The 15,098-nt window shown below is 43.3% G+C and overlaps 2 protein-coding genes across 2 annotated transcripts in view; one reads left to right on the forward strand and one right to left on the reverse strand.

Annotated features, from left to right (window-relative positions):
* The window catches only part of LOC147085001 (Fc receptor-like protein 2), a 33,123-nt gene extending 28,094 nt beyond the window's left edge, over positions 1-5,029 (reverse strand). Inside the window, exon 1 of the mRNA XM_085979316.1 lies at positions 4,954-5,029. Coding sequence (XP_085835442.1) covers positions 4,954-5,029 — 76 coding nt within the window. The remainder of the gene's footprint in view (positions 1-4,953) is intronic.
* Positions 1-15,098, forward strand: part of LOC147084992 (Fc receptor-like protein 3) — a 405,119-nt gene that overhangs the window by 336,684 nt on the left and 53,337 nt on the right. The window lies entirely within an intron of this gene.

A 15,098-nucleotide genomic window follows, 5' to 3' on the forward strand; every position in this document is an offset into this window, starting at 1 on the left:
TAACTTTGCCACACGCACCCCAGATACTTGTCAAAGTGTCCACGTTGTAAAGGTTTCCCATTAATCGCAATATCTCACAACTTCAAAGTAATTGCCCAGGCAAGAGAGAATTGAAGCTGTTGTCGTCCCCAGGGGTATTGTATACTGCCCTCCAATCTGAAGATCAACGGTTCACCACTACTCTCTAATTTCTGTCTCTGCCAATTCTATTCCATGCTGCCTCTGCCGCTCTAATCCTATGGGTTTCAAACCTGCTAACAAGTCATAGAGTCATAGAGTTAAAGAGAACAGAAGGAGGCCCTTCGGCCTATCATGTCTGTGCCGGCCATCAAGCCCTGCCTATTCTAATCCCATTTTCTAGCACTTGGTCCGCAGCCTTGTAAGCTATGGCGTGTCATGTGTTCATCCAAATGCTTCTTGAATGTTGTTAGGGTTCCTGCCTCTACCACCCTTTCAGGCAGTGGGTTCAACATTCCAACCACCCTCTGGGAGAAAGAGTTTTTCCTCAAATCCCCTATAAGCGTCCTGCCCCTTACCTGGAAACTATGCCTCCTGGTTATTGACCCCTCTACCAAGGGGAAAAGTTCCTTTCTATCTACCCTATCTTTGTCCCTCAAAACTTTGTACACCTCAATCAGGTCCTCCCTCAGCCTTCCCTGCTCTAAGCAAAACAACCCCAGCCTGTCCAGTCTCTCTTCATAGCTGAAGCACGCCAGCCCAGGTCACATCCTGGTGAATCTCCTCTGCACCATCTCCAATGCAATCCTGTCCCTCCTATATTGTGGCTACCATGTCTAATATGTGGTATTTTATCAAACGCTTCTTGGAAGACTGTATACACAAAATCCACCGCCTACTTCAACACTCTCCATTACTTATTCAAGGAACTGATTATCTATCCATCTATTTACTCACTTAATACAAATAAGGAATCAGCTAGTCCAATGATTGTTATTTCACACACGTTAATCTGTCTTTAACATATCGTGGTAGAGTTTGATCTTGGCACTGAGGCTTAAAGTGGGGTTCGGATTGGCCGACAGTTACAGAAATCGCCCGACTTACGTTCTCACTGAATGAGTAAAATGATGCATGGGCGTTTCTGCATTAGATGGCGATTCTGCAACGTCAGTTTTACCCTCGAGCGAACAACTGAAATTTACACCATTGTGGCTGACCGATTGCGAAAAATCAGAAGTGTTCATTCAACAAACTGATTTTTTATAATCTCTAATGAAGATTATTTACTTCATACCTTTTGCGGTCCTACGATGCGTAATGTGTGCTGCAAAAGAGAAGAAAACTGTTTGATTATCTGTGAACATCTTCGTGACTGCCAAGCTGTAAGGCTGCTAAATAGAGGGGAGGAGGGAAACAAAGGGTGAAATTCGACATTGGCATGGATGCAAAATAAGCGGTACCGCATTTATCACATGTTCGCAACAAAACCTGGGAAGTTCCACTCCGACCCAAAAAGGCGATCGATACTAGTCCAGGAGATTGCTTTGTCTCTGAATGGCCTGCATTACCGGCCTTTTGTAAGAGTTGATGACTGCCCCATACACAATCAGGTCAGTGGATGTAAATGTTAAATGTTAATATGTCAAATTATTTTAATGTTACCTCTTCACAAACAAAGAGAAATTGTTTCTTGAAGATCCGAATTATCTGAGGATTAAATGGAAAATGTACTGCCAGGTCAAAGGAAAGTGGCAAAGTTTGATAAAATGCATTGTCTGAGATCAACTGGTCTGTCAATAGCAAGGGAGCAATTCTTCAAAATTAGCGACCGGCCATTTAGGATGGAAATCAGGAAGCACTTTTATCACACAATGAGTAGTGAAAATCTGCAACTCTCTCCCGAGGAAGACTCCACACTCAATTGAAACTGACAAAACTGATTCATACATTTTAGTTGAGTAAGGGTATCAAGGGATATTGAGCAAATGCTGGAAAATTTAATTGTGGTACAGATCAGCCATGGGAAAATTGAATGGCAGAGCAGGCTCGAGGAGCTGTATGGTCTACTTCTGTTCCTATTTTCCTATTGTCATTTAATTCAGCATTATCATCATTTTTATAATCAAAATAATTGCTGGCGTTCCACTTTTGCTCGTGAAGACAGTACATGACCAAGCAGTTGGCAGCAGAAAGCTTTTGTCGCTCTCCAGACCACAGGAATCACAATATTAAGGCAATGCATGTTGCTGCAAACATTGCACGAACTAATTCTAAACAGGGTCAATGATTAGTGCAGATGTATGTGTATTTCATTGATCAACATGTCGAACTTGGGACTTTTGTCCAGCTAGGATTCAATAGGTTGAATGTTTCAAGTGTTCAATTTGTCCAATTCTTTCCACAAAGCTCTTTTTTGATACTGTGCAACAAAATAAACATGGTGGCCATTATATGCTCATGAAAAGCCACGTTAAGATTAACTTAACGACCCAGATTTTACGGGGACGATGACGCAGCGCACGCCATCGTAAGCCCCGAGAGTGGCCACGCAAAATCCTGGTATCCAGAAGCACTGCACTTGTGCGAAATCCCGGGACTTGCGATCAGTCAAGTTTTTCCACCTGCACCTCAAAAAACCTTTGGCAGGTGCAGTGTTGGGCTATTTGCCCAACTACTGCCCAGCGAATGCTCACAAAACCCTCTTCTCTGCCTTTAGCAGTGTAAGGGTTAAAATAAATGTTAAAATGTTTAAAACATACAAAAACATTTAAAATTAGGTCATGTTAATTTTGGGCCAGAATAAAATGTTTTTATTCTTTTTCAAAAGATTACTTTTTTTTCAGTTTAAATGCTTAATCAAAGGGACTCTAAATTAATTTTTACCATGGGATATTTATTTTTTATTAGAATTCTGTTTTATTTGGTGATTTCGCAGCAGCTTATGGGGATTGGTGCAGGCAGACTCAATCTTAACTTTCAAAAGGGAGTTGGATAAGAATCTGAAGTAAAAAATACGTGCAGGGCTTAGGGGAAAGGGCGGGCTGGGGGAACTAGCTGAAGTGCTTTTGCAGACAGCCGGCATGGGATCGACGGGCCGAATGGCCTTCTTCCGTGGTGTAACCGATCTATGATTCTATGATTATATATCACTCTCTGTTGTGCTCTCTGTGTCTATTTGGTTCTCTCTTTATCTCTTTTTAGCTTTCTGTCTCACTGCACGTTGTTTCTCTCTCTATATATATATATATCTCCTTGTATCTCCCTTTTGTCCTCTCTCTCTCTCTGCCTCTCTTTGTCTGTCTCTCATTATCTCACCTGTGTCTGTCACTTGCTTTATCTGTTTGACTCTATCTCTTGTGTGCCTATCTTCCTCTTTCACTCTGGCTCACTGACTCTCTCGCTCTCTCTCTCACCATTACTCAATCTCTCTGTCTCGGCCTCTCTTATGTCGAATTTCGGGCACCACACTTTAGGAAGAACTTGAAGGCTTTGGAGATGGCGTAGCAAAGATTTACGAGAATGGTTCCAGAAATGAGGGTTTATGCATACTGGAGATGCTGCGGCTGTTCTCCTTAGAGCAGAGAAGGCTAACAGGAGATTTGATAGAGGTGTTGAAAATCATAAAGGCTTTAGACGGAGCAGATAGAGGGCACAGATTTAAACTAAATGGCAAAAACACAGAGGTGAGAAGAGGAATGCACGGCCTGATATGGTAATGCAAACAGCTTCAATAGTAGCTTTCAACAGGAAATTGGATAAATACTTGAAGGAGAAAGAAAAGCAGGGATATGGGGAAAGAGCGGGGGAGTGGAGCTTGCTGGATTGCTCTTCAAACGAGCTGGTGTAGAGGCGATGGGTCAAATGGACACTTCCTGTGCTGTGTTACTCTATGATTCTATGTTTCTATGATCAGCAGCTAGAAGGGCTCCTGAACCTAAGAACAGTAGGTGGGAATTTGTATGGGGGCATGACTTGAAATGAAATAACCATTTTATATTTTCTCAGTTTAGGCTACACCCGCCATAATCAAAGGGATATTAACTCTGGCGTAAGGCCTGAACATCCGTCCCAACTCAATTAAATGCTTGTGTACTCATATACACGCCCACTGATACGAGTGTGGGAATGCCCAGGAAATCATCCAGCAGAGTGTGGGTGCGGAAATGAAAAAATTTCCTGAGCGCTCCCAAACCCAACCGAGAGAGAAACCTCGTATCACAGGGCTTCACTGGGCACTCGAAGCCCTTACAGTTAACAGTGTGTCATTTTTCCACACATGCCCCAGAGTGTTGACAAACTGTCCACAATGGAAAGTTTTCCCCATTAATCGCAATATCTCACAACTTCAACGTAATTGTCCAGGCAAGAGAGGATTGATCCTAATATCATCCCCAGGGGTATTGTATACTGCGCTGCAGTCTGAAGAACAACAGTTCACCTCAACTCACTACTTTCTGTCTCTGCCAATTCTTATCCACGCTGCCTCTGCCCCTTTAATCATATGAGTTTCAATCTTGCTAACATGTCTCATACGTGGTATTTTATCAAACGCCTCTTGGATGTCCATATACACAACATCAAACGCAGTGCCTTCTTCAACACTCAGCATTACTTATTCACGGAACTGATTGTCTAGCCATCTATATATTGACTTATTACGAATTAGGAGTCAGATGCTCCAATTATTATTATAACCCACTCGTTAAGCTGTCTTTAATATATCGTGGTAGATTGTAATATTGCCGCTGAGTCTTAAATCTGGGTTTGGGATTGGCCGACAGTTACAGAAACCGTCTGATTTACAGTTTCACTTAATCAATGAAAATGCACCTTCGGAGCTTCTGAAGTAGGTGGCGATTCTGCAACGTCAGTTTTACCCTCGGGTGAGTAGCTGAAATTTACACCATTGCTACTGGCTGATAACGATAAATCGGAAATGTTCATTCAACAAACTGAATTTATTATCTCTAATGAAGATTATTTACTTCATACCTTTTGCGATCCCACGATGAGTGATATGCACTGCAAATGAGAAGAAAACTGTTGGACTATCTGTGACCATCTTCATGTTTGACCTAAGGTGCTAAGCTGCAAGGCAGCTAAATAATAGGCGGGGGGAAACAAGGGGTGACATTTGACATCTGAAGGGACACAAAACCGCATTTTGTACACGATAAAACCTGAGAAATTCCTCTCCAACCCACAAAGACGGTCGGTAGTAGACCAGGAGATCACTCTGTCTCTGAATTACCTGCATCACCTGGCTTCTGTAAGAGTTGATATCCACCCCAGACATAATCAGGTCAGTTGATGTAAATGTTTAATGTTAATATATCAAATTATTTCAATTTTACCTCTTCACGAACAAAGATAAATTGTTTCTTTAAGATCCGACTGGTCTGAGGATTAAACGGAAAATGTAATGCCAGGTCAAAGGAAAATGGCATAGATTGAAATGATGCATTGTTCTGAGAGCTACTGAGAGTCGCGGCTCTGTCAAAAACAAGGGAATATTTCTTCCAAATTAGCGACATGCCATTTGAGATGGAAATCAGGAAGCACTTTTTACCACAATGAGTATTGAAAATCTGCAACTCTCTACCAAAGAAGCCTCCGTACTCAACTGGAGCAGACAAGAGTCATCGATACAGTTTAGTTGAGTAAGGGTATCAAGGCATATTGCGGGAAAATGGAATTGTGGCACAGATCAGCCATGGGAAAATGGAATGGCAGAGCAGGCTCGAGGAGCTGAATGGCCTTCTTCTGTTCCTATTTTCTTTGATGTAATGTTTTCCTGACGAACCTGTTTGGACACGATTCACACCTTTGATTGCTGTGATTATCTCTCTGCCGAGGTGTGATAAATGGCAGTTAGAAAGATTACCTGTAATCATCTGGCATTATTCTCTGACTATATAAGCTGTGCCTTTATGCATCTCTCCACTTCACCAGATGAAGGAGCAGCGCTCCTAAAGCTTGTGATTTCAATAAAACTGTTGGACTATAACCTGGTGTTGTGTGCCTTCTTACATTTGTCCACCCCAGTCCAACACCGGCAGTTCCACACCACATTTTCGTATCGTCAATTATATCAGCATTATCATCATCATTATAATCAAAATAATTGCCGGTGTTGCACTTTTGCTCGTGAAACATAGAAACATAGAAGATAGGAGCAGGAGTAGGCCATTCGGCCCCTCGAGCCTGCTCCGCCATTCAATGAGATCAAGGCTGATCATCCAATTTCAGTAACCTGTCCCTGCTTTCTCCCCATATCCCTTGATCCCGTTAACCTTAAGAAATATATCTCACTCCTTCTTGAATATATTTAATAAATTGGCCTCCACTGCCTTCTGTCGTAGAGAATTCCACAGGTTCACCACTCTCTGGATGAATAAATTCCTCCTCATCTCTGTCCTAAATGGCTTACTCCTTATCCTTAGACTGTGACCCCTGGTTCATGACTCACCAACCATCGGGAACATCCTTCCTGCATCCTGTCTGTCCAGTCCTGTTAGAATTTTATAAGTTTCAATGAGATCCCCTTTCATTCTTCTAAACTCCAGCGAGTATAAGCCCAATCGACCCAATCTCTCCTTATTCGTCATTCCTGCCATCCCAGGTATCAGTCTGGTGAATCTTTGCTTCACTCCCTCCATCGCAAGAACATCCATCCTTAGATAAAGAGACCAAAACTGCACACAATACGCAAGGTGTGATCTCACCAAGGCCCTGTACAACTGCAGCAAGACACCCTTGCTCCTGTACTCTCATCCTCTCGCTATGAAGGCCAACATACCATTTGCCTTCTTAACCGCCTGCTACAACTGCATGCTTACCTTCTGTGAAGACAAAACATGACAAAGCCGCTGGCAGTAGTAAGCTTTTGCCGCTCCGCAGACCACAAGAATCACAATGGCACAGATATTCCGATCCCTACGGGTGGGCACGCGCTGTGTGCCCCTGCGTAGGGACATCGGAAATGCCGGTTTCAGCCATGCACAGCGCATGCGCTGGAAACCGGCATTTCCGATCTGTCAAGAATGCTCTTGACAGATCCTTTGCCTGCCCTGGAGGAGGGCCTTTGCAGGTGGATACTTCCGCTTTTGGGAGACCTACCACCCAAAGAAACCCCTTGTAACCCTTCTTACACCTTGTAAAAACAGGCGTAAGTCCTGCTTTTACAAGGATAAGTGTTGAAAGTAACTTGGTGTGGAGCAACACTGATGCATTGCGAGCACCCTATCTACTTAGGAGTCACCCTTGACCGATGCCTCACCTTCAAGAACCACATCGAGAAGACAAAGGCAAAAGTGAGCGCACGAAACAACATGCTGAATAAGCTCACTAACTCAAAATGGGGAGCAAGCCTGAAAACATTGCGAACCAGTGCACTTGATCTTTGCTATTCCACTGCCGAATACGCCTGCCCTGCATGGGAAAGGTCTACTCATGCCAAGAAGATGGATGCCGTTCTGAATGCAAGCTGCCAATTTATCACAAGTTGCTTAAAACCAACAAACACCAACGGCCAATATATCCTGGTGGGTATCGCTCCCCCTGATATAAGAAGAACGGTAGCCAGCAAGAAAGAGTGACTCCGTCAAACATCAGATGAGAGGCACACTCTGCATTGTCATACACCTACATCCAGCCGCCTAAAGTCAAGGAAGAGCTTCATGAACAGTGTTGTTCCATTACAATCAACCTCATCTGAAGCCCGCATCGCCTTGTAGAAAGACCGGCTCGCCAGTCTTGAACAACCCCCAGCAACGGAAATTTTACCTGATGACACACTTCCCCCAGGAGCTAATTGCAACTGGGCAATCTGGAAGTGCCTTAACAGACTTAGGGCCGATATAGGTTGCTCAAAGGTGTCACTAAGCAAATGGGGATATTCAACCAGACCAACAACTTGTGAATGTGAAACTGAGGCACAGACTATGCAACATCTCCTGCAATGCCCATCGTTAGAGGAACCCTGCACTGTTGCAGATCTTTCCGAATCCAACAACAAGGCACAAAAATGTGCCCAGTTCTGGCTGGGCTATGTATAGACTGTCCGTTGCGTTGAAAAAAGTGAAAAAAAGTTTTCACTGATTTATCATTTGAAAATTTCTAAAAAAGGTAACTTTATTTTTAGCCGCGTAAAAAACATTAATTATTTTTTTCAGAAAATTAAATTTTTGTTCAACATATTTAATTTATTTGTAATATCAAATCTTTTTAAAAATGTGATTAAAAAGAATGTATTTAAAGTTTTACTGTGTTTTGGGGGTGATCTACTTTCATAAAGTAGACAGCTCTTCCGGTCAAGTGTAAGAAGGTACATTCCCTCCTTTGATTGGGTCCCCATGGCCCACGTGATACCAGGGACGCTTGTGAACCGCATGCACCCCTGGGATATGTAGTTCCGGCACAGTTGGAGTTCGCGAGGCCCAGGAGCGGAAGTGTGTCCATCCCGGGAGCCCTCAGGAAAGGGCGTAGATAGTTTCCAGATCAGAGGCTTCCGCACGCGGGAAGCCTTCGATCATAAAATATGGCCCATTGTTAAGGAAATGCATGTTGCTGCAAACATTGCAAAAATAATTATAAAATGGCTCAATGATCAGTGCAGATTTATGTGTATTTCATTGTTTAACAAGTAGAACATGGGGCTTTTTTCCAACTAGGATTCAATAGGATGAATGTTTCAAGTGTTCAATTTGGTTAATTTTTTCCACAAAGTTGTTTTTTGATGCTGTGAAACAAAATAAATATGGGTGCCATCATATGCTCATGAAAAGTCACTTTAAGAATAACTTAATGGCCCGGATTTTTTGAGGGGTCGATGAAGCAGCGCACGTCATCATAAGTCCTGAGGAGGGCCACGCAAGATCCTGGTTTCCACAAGCACTGCGCATGCGCGAAATCCCGGAAATTGCGATCGTTCAAGGTTCTCCGCATGCACCCCAAAAAAGATTTGGCAAGCGCAGAGTTGGGCTATTTGCAGAATTACTGGCCAGCGAATGCCCACAAAACACTTATCTCTGCTTTTAGCAGCGTAAGGGTTAAAATAAAGGTTATCAGGGCCAGAACTTTGGGTCCCCACGGCTGAGTATGCACTGTGTACTCGCGCATAGGCCCAACGAAAATGCCGGCCTCGTGCATGCACTGCGCATGCGCGGGAAACTAGAACTTCCGTTCCCTTAAAGGAAGGGGTTCACAAGTCGAACGCATGCGCCGGAGAGGCAGCGCATATACCTGGAACTTCCGTTTTTTTAACAGGTTTTTCCGGGAGGGTAAGTCTCCAGCAGCTACGCTTATAAAAAGCAGTAGCAAGGCCTGGTTCTACCAAGGTACGTGGTGAATTAAGTAAAATTAAACAATTTTTTCCACAGGTGTATTATTTTTAAATACTTTAAAGAAAGGTAAGTTTATTTTTAGCTCTGTTAGTAACAGTAATTCATTCAAAAATTTAAATTTTTGTCTAAAATAGTAATTTTATGTAATTTATAGTTATTTAAAAAATGTGATAGTTTTAAATTAATTGAAGTTTTATTTATGTTTTGGGGCTGAATTTTATTTATAGTTTTGACAGCTCTTCCTGTCAAGTCTATGAATACAGATTCCCTGCTCCGATTGGCTCCCCATGGCCCACATGATCCCAGGGGACGCATCGAACTAACTGCGCCCCTGGGATACGCAAGCACTGCGCGCCGGCAGTTGGAGCAGGCCCAGGATCGGAATCCCACGCGGGCCCACAGCTCAACGGCTGGCGCACTAGGTAAGTGCAGGTCGGAGGCTTGCACCCGCGGGAAGCCCCCGACCCGAATTTCTGGGCCATTATTAAAACATACAAAAACATTTAAAATTCGTTCATATAAATTTTGGGCCAGAATAAAATGTTTTTATTCTTTTTCAAAAGATTATGTTTTCCCATTTGAAGTGCTTAATCAAAGGGACTTTTAATTACTTTTTAACATGGGATATTTATTTATTATTAGAATTGTGATTTATTTGGAGCTTTTGCAGCAGGTTACGTGGACTGGTGGAGGCAGACTCAATCTTATCATTCAAAAGGCAGTGGGATACGTACCTGAAGGAAATAACATACGGGGAAAGGGCGGGGGAGTGGAGCTAACTTGCAGAGAACCGGCATGGACTCGACGGGCCGAATGGCTGTAACCATTCTATGATTCTATATCACTCTCGGTTGCTCTCGCTGTGCCTAGTTGACACTCCCTTTCTCTCTCATTAGCTATCTGTCTCACTTCATGTTGTTTCTTCCACTCTGTCTCTTTCTCCCGGAACCTCCTTCTCTCCTCCTTTTGTTCTCTCTCTCTGTCTGCCAATCTATGTGTGTCTCTCTGTATGTCATCTGTGTTTGCCTCTTGCTGTATCTCTTTGACTCTGGCCCTCTCGTGTGTCTATCTTCCTCTTTCACTCTGATTCATTGACTCTCTCCCTCTCTCTCTCCCACTCTCTCACTCTCTCACTCTCTCACTCTCTCACTCTCTCACTCTCACTCTCACTCTCACTCTCACTCTCTCACTCTCTGCCCACCCCCCCCACCTCTCACTCTCTCCCCACCCCCCCCACCTCTCACTCTCTCCCCACCCCCCCCACCTCTCACTCTCTCCCCACCCGCCCCACCTCTCACTCTCTCGCGCGCTCACTGTAATTCAATCTCTCTGTCTGGGTCTCTCTCTGCATTTTTCGCTACCTGTGTGTGTGTGTTTGTGTGTGTGTATGTGTGTGTGTGTTTGTTTAAAACGTTCTCCCACTCTCTCCCTCTTTCTCTCTTTCTCCCTGTCTCTCCATGGCAGATGTTCAACAAGAAGGCTGCCTGTGGCACACAAAATCATGAAGCGATGCTATAGACCAAGATTAACATCCAGCTACAGAAACCACACACGGTAAAGCTCACCACATTTATTAATAGCAGTTTCTGCCAATGGTAAAAAAAGAATGATTAGACAGTTTCGACGAAACCTTAAGTGGGCTGCAACCGGTAATAGTAAAAGTGAAGCCTCTCAGATGAGCAGAAAGATCATGGTACCCCGACTAATCTAACTTAGCTCAGTTGACGCAGTAAATTCTGATTAAACCCAAAGCATAGAAATGACTTTTAAAGGCATTTTCAATAAAATGTCTGAATGTCAGAAACTGCCAATATCAATTTAGTGTGACTCTCCCTCTTACAGATTGAGCCTTATTAATCTGATTATGAAACCGCGGTGAGTGACGCTGATTTTCAAAGGCAATGTATATATTGGAGATTCACTTACAGAAGATCAGAAGGCTACAGAAGTGCTTCATTTTTGAATGCAGGGGATCCGAGCAGAGCTCCCCCTCCCTCTGTGAAGACGCAAGTCTCGGTTCAGCTGTTTTCCGTTCCTTTGATCTGAAATGTGCAATCATAGAATCATACAGCAAGGACGCCATTCGGCCCTTTATGCCCGTGCAAGCACTTCCAAACAGTTTGCCAATTGTACCCACTCCCCTGCTCTTTCCCCAAATACTTGTACTTTTCAACTTGGCAGCCAGTCGCTCGCCTTAATGAAAGCTATAGCCAAATATAATTAAAACACACGGATCTTAATTCTCTTTGTTTTAATGCAGCGTCTATTTGATCAGAATTGCGTGAACATTTCCACTGAGCGCCAGAAGAGATCGCTTCAGTCAAACACAGCGCAACCTATTCCCAAGCACATTGTTCCACTTGTCATTCCTGCTCCCGAATAAAGCACCCGCCCTCATTCACGCTGTTCTACTTCTTCAATATCAAACGCCCGCACAAACAGATTCCGAGAGTGTACTTACAGAGAATGAGGAGACAGCGACAGGAGCGAGTTCACCGGGAGCAGTCTGCAGCTATGGAGCTCCTTGTCCATTCACCAGGCGACTGCGCACGGAGATCATTGTGACTTCTGATCACATTGAGAAAATGGGAAACTCCACCGGACGTGGTGACGAGTCCACCTGGATGCTGAAAAGTGAACTGAGATCTGTCAGGTTGAAAAAAATATTCTTATCAGAGGCGAGCAGTTGGAATCTAGGCCGGAGAGATCTCTGGAAACTGTTTTGAACATGATTTATTCTAACCGCAGTTTGTACCGTTAACACAGAGACTGGACTGGTCTGTGGCCCCAGGCTGAAGGCTTGTTTTACGATCTAGGGAAGCGGTCACCCCAGCTCTGTGTGTGGCCTGGCACAACGGTAGAGGGAGGAAACGGAGGTTAAGGGCTGATATCAGTGGGAACTGTGACCACTGAACGTTTTTCGCTCTGGCACCATTAACCATTTAATCCCCGAGAGTTTAACCCAGTGTTTAACAAAGAGGTGATTCGAATCACAAATTGGTGAAGCCTATACATAGGCTTATCAGTTGTATCTCCTTGAGCTGCTCAAACTAACCCCACTCTCCGGCTCACTCCAGGTAACCGTCAATATTGCTCTACCAGAATCAATAATCCTATTATATTTTAATATTAAATTTTGGACTTCAGATAAGATTTGCCATCTTATTATAGGGCAATGGAATATCGCACCCACTCAGTGCTGACTGTGGTACAAACATCTGTCCATGCAATTTGTTATTGTCGTGGTGTAACATTCTAATTACTGATTATGTTTTGTATGAATCGATTAACCCTACCAATGCCACCATGGGCAGATGTATAAGTGTGTGACTACACTGAATATGTAAAATATTGAAACCTTTGCCCCCAATTACTAACTGGATCTACACTGTCCTATTGTCACAACCTACGATTACTGAAACTGTCCTATTACCACAGTCCTATGATTGGTATCTATGCTGTCCTACTGATCTGTAATTGGTAGCTATACTGCCCTAATTTTTTGATTAATACTTACGCTGTAATACTGATAAAGGCCTATGTTTAGTACCTGCATTGTCGCAATGGTACATGTCTATGATTCTTGCCTGTTCTGTCATACTGGATTAGATCTATGATTAGTGTCTACATTCTACTTTTGTGCATTCCTGTGATGATATCGTTAATTTTAGCCCCGTTTACTCAATTTACAACACATGCTGGGCTGATCGCACAGACTGCCCAAGAAGAACATTTGAAGTAACAACAGAAAATGTTGGAAAAACTCAGCAGATCAGGCAACATTCGTTGAGAGAAAATAGTGGGAACAGGTCACAAAACATCTATGAAGCGAGATTACCTTTCACCAGAACTGGAAAATCTAGGTTAACTAGCGCTATGGGAGATGGTTTAAGCGACTTTTGTCCCGAAACGTTGACTCTATTTGCTCTCCACGGTTGTTGCCTGGCCTGGTGAGTTTTTCCAGCATTTTCTGTTGTTATTTCGGATTTCCAGCATCTGCAGTATTTTGCTATCAAACACTTGAGATACTCGGATAATGTAAACCATGGTTCCCACAGATTGCAGCACTTTAGATAATTTAGCGTTGGTAATCGAGACTGTGGCTACGGCAAGAAAAACAAGCTCAGTTGTTTACATAACACTACAACGCATTCAATGTACCTCAGAAACTTACTAATGAAGGCGAGAACTCTGAATACCAGTGTCAAAGTAAAGCTGGTAACAAACACATTCGTTAATTGCAGACTCAACACCCCCAGACTGCCAGTCATCAATAATAACTCTCCCCTGATTAAAATTACATAATGGACTTCCTCGAACGTGAGTGAATTGACAATGATTGGCATCAGAACAACAAATTATCTGTCATTAAGTTCCCAATCATTCCATTCTTTTAACCAGGTCTCTGTTATTGTCACAATATCATGGTCTCACGTGGTGTCTTGTGGCAGCATCAATGGCCGAGAAATTCGGGTCGGGAGCTTCCCGCGGGTGCAAGCCCCCGACCTGCACTTACCTAGCACGCCGGCCGTGGTGCTTTGGGCCCGCATGGGATTCCGATCCTGGGCCTCCTCCAACTATCGGCGTGCAGTGCTTGCGTACCCCAGATGCGCAGTTAGTTCGAGGCATCCCCTGGGATCACGTGGGCCATGGAGAGCCAATGGTAGCAGGGAATGCTTCATTCATAAAATTGACAGGAAGAGCTGTCAAAACCCTAAATACTATAAGCCCCAAAACATCACTAAACTTCAAATAATTTTTTTTTAATTACAATTTTAAAATAACTATAAATTACATAAAATAAATATTTTAAACAATAATTTAAATTTTTGAAAAAATGAATTATAACTTCTAACGGGACTAAAAATAAACTTACCTTTCTTTAAAGTATTTAAAAATAATACACCTGTGGAAAAAATGTTTTAATTTTAATTAATTCACCACTTACCTTGTTAAAAGCAGGCCTTGCGCCTGCTTGTTATATGTGTAACTCCGGGAGACTTACCCTCCCCGGAAAAACCTGGAAAAAAAATGTAAGTTCGATGCACATGCTGCCACTCCGGCACACACATTCCTCCTCTGAACCATTTATTTCAAGGGAACAGAAGTTCCGGTTTCCCACGCATGCACAGTGCATGCACAAAACCGGCAATTCCATTGGGCCTACAGGTGAGTACCCCGTGCGTACTCGCCCGTGGAGGCCCTAATTTCTGTGCCATTATGTACCAAGCTATATGCATTTACACACAGGTATTCCAAACCTATCTTAGACTGACTCGCAATTGCCTGCTTTCTGATCCCGCCTATTTCTGAATTACTCTTTATTATAACGTTGTTTCTGTCTCTCAGCCCTCTGTACACTTGTTTCTCCTCTGTACTGTTTTATCCTGGTGCCCACCCACCCCTTACAAAAGTCGCTTAAACCATCTCCCATAGCGCTAGTTAACCTAGATTTTCCAGTTCTGGTGAAAGGTAATCTCGCTTCATAGATGTTTTGTGACCTGTTTCCAGCATTTGCTGTTTTCCTTTACCAAACACTTTCAATGCCGGCTGCTTCGTGTTGGACATTCGATGTGAATCTTGAACCGTTTCAGAATCAACTACCTTGAGCTATTGGCGATTTTTTTTGATTCGCTTATGGGATGAGGGCATCGCTGGCAAGGCCAGCATTTATTGCCCTTCCCTAATTGCCCTTGAGAAGGTGGTGGTGAGCCGCCTTCTTGAACTGCTGCAGTCCATGTTGTGAAAGTACTCCCACAGTGCTGTTAGGAAGGGAGTTCCAGGATTTTGACC

Source organism: Somniosus microcephalus, unplaced genomic scaffold, assembly GCF_052327205.1.
Source record: "Somniosus microcephalus isolate GS21.2 unplaced genomic scaffold, FLI_Smic_1.0 unresolved_chr9, whole genome shotgun sequence".
In the NCBI taxonomy this organism is placed as follows: domain Eukaryota; kingdom Metazoa; phylum Chordata; class Chondrichthyes; order Squaliformes; family Somniosidae; genus Somniosus; species Somniosus microcephalus.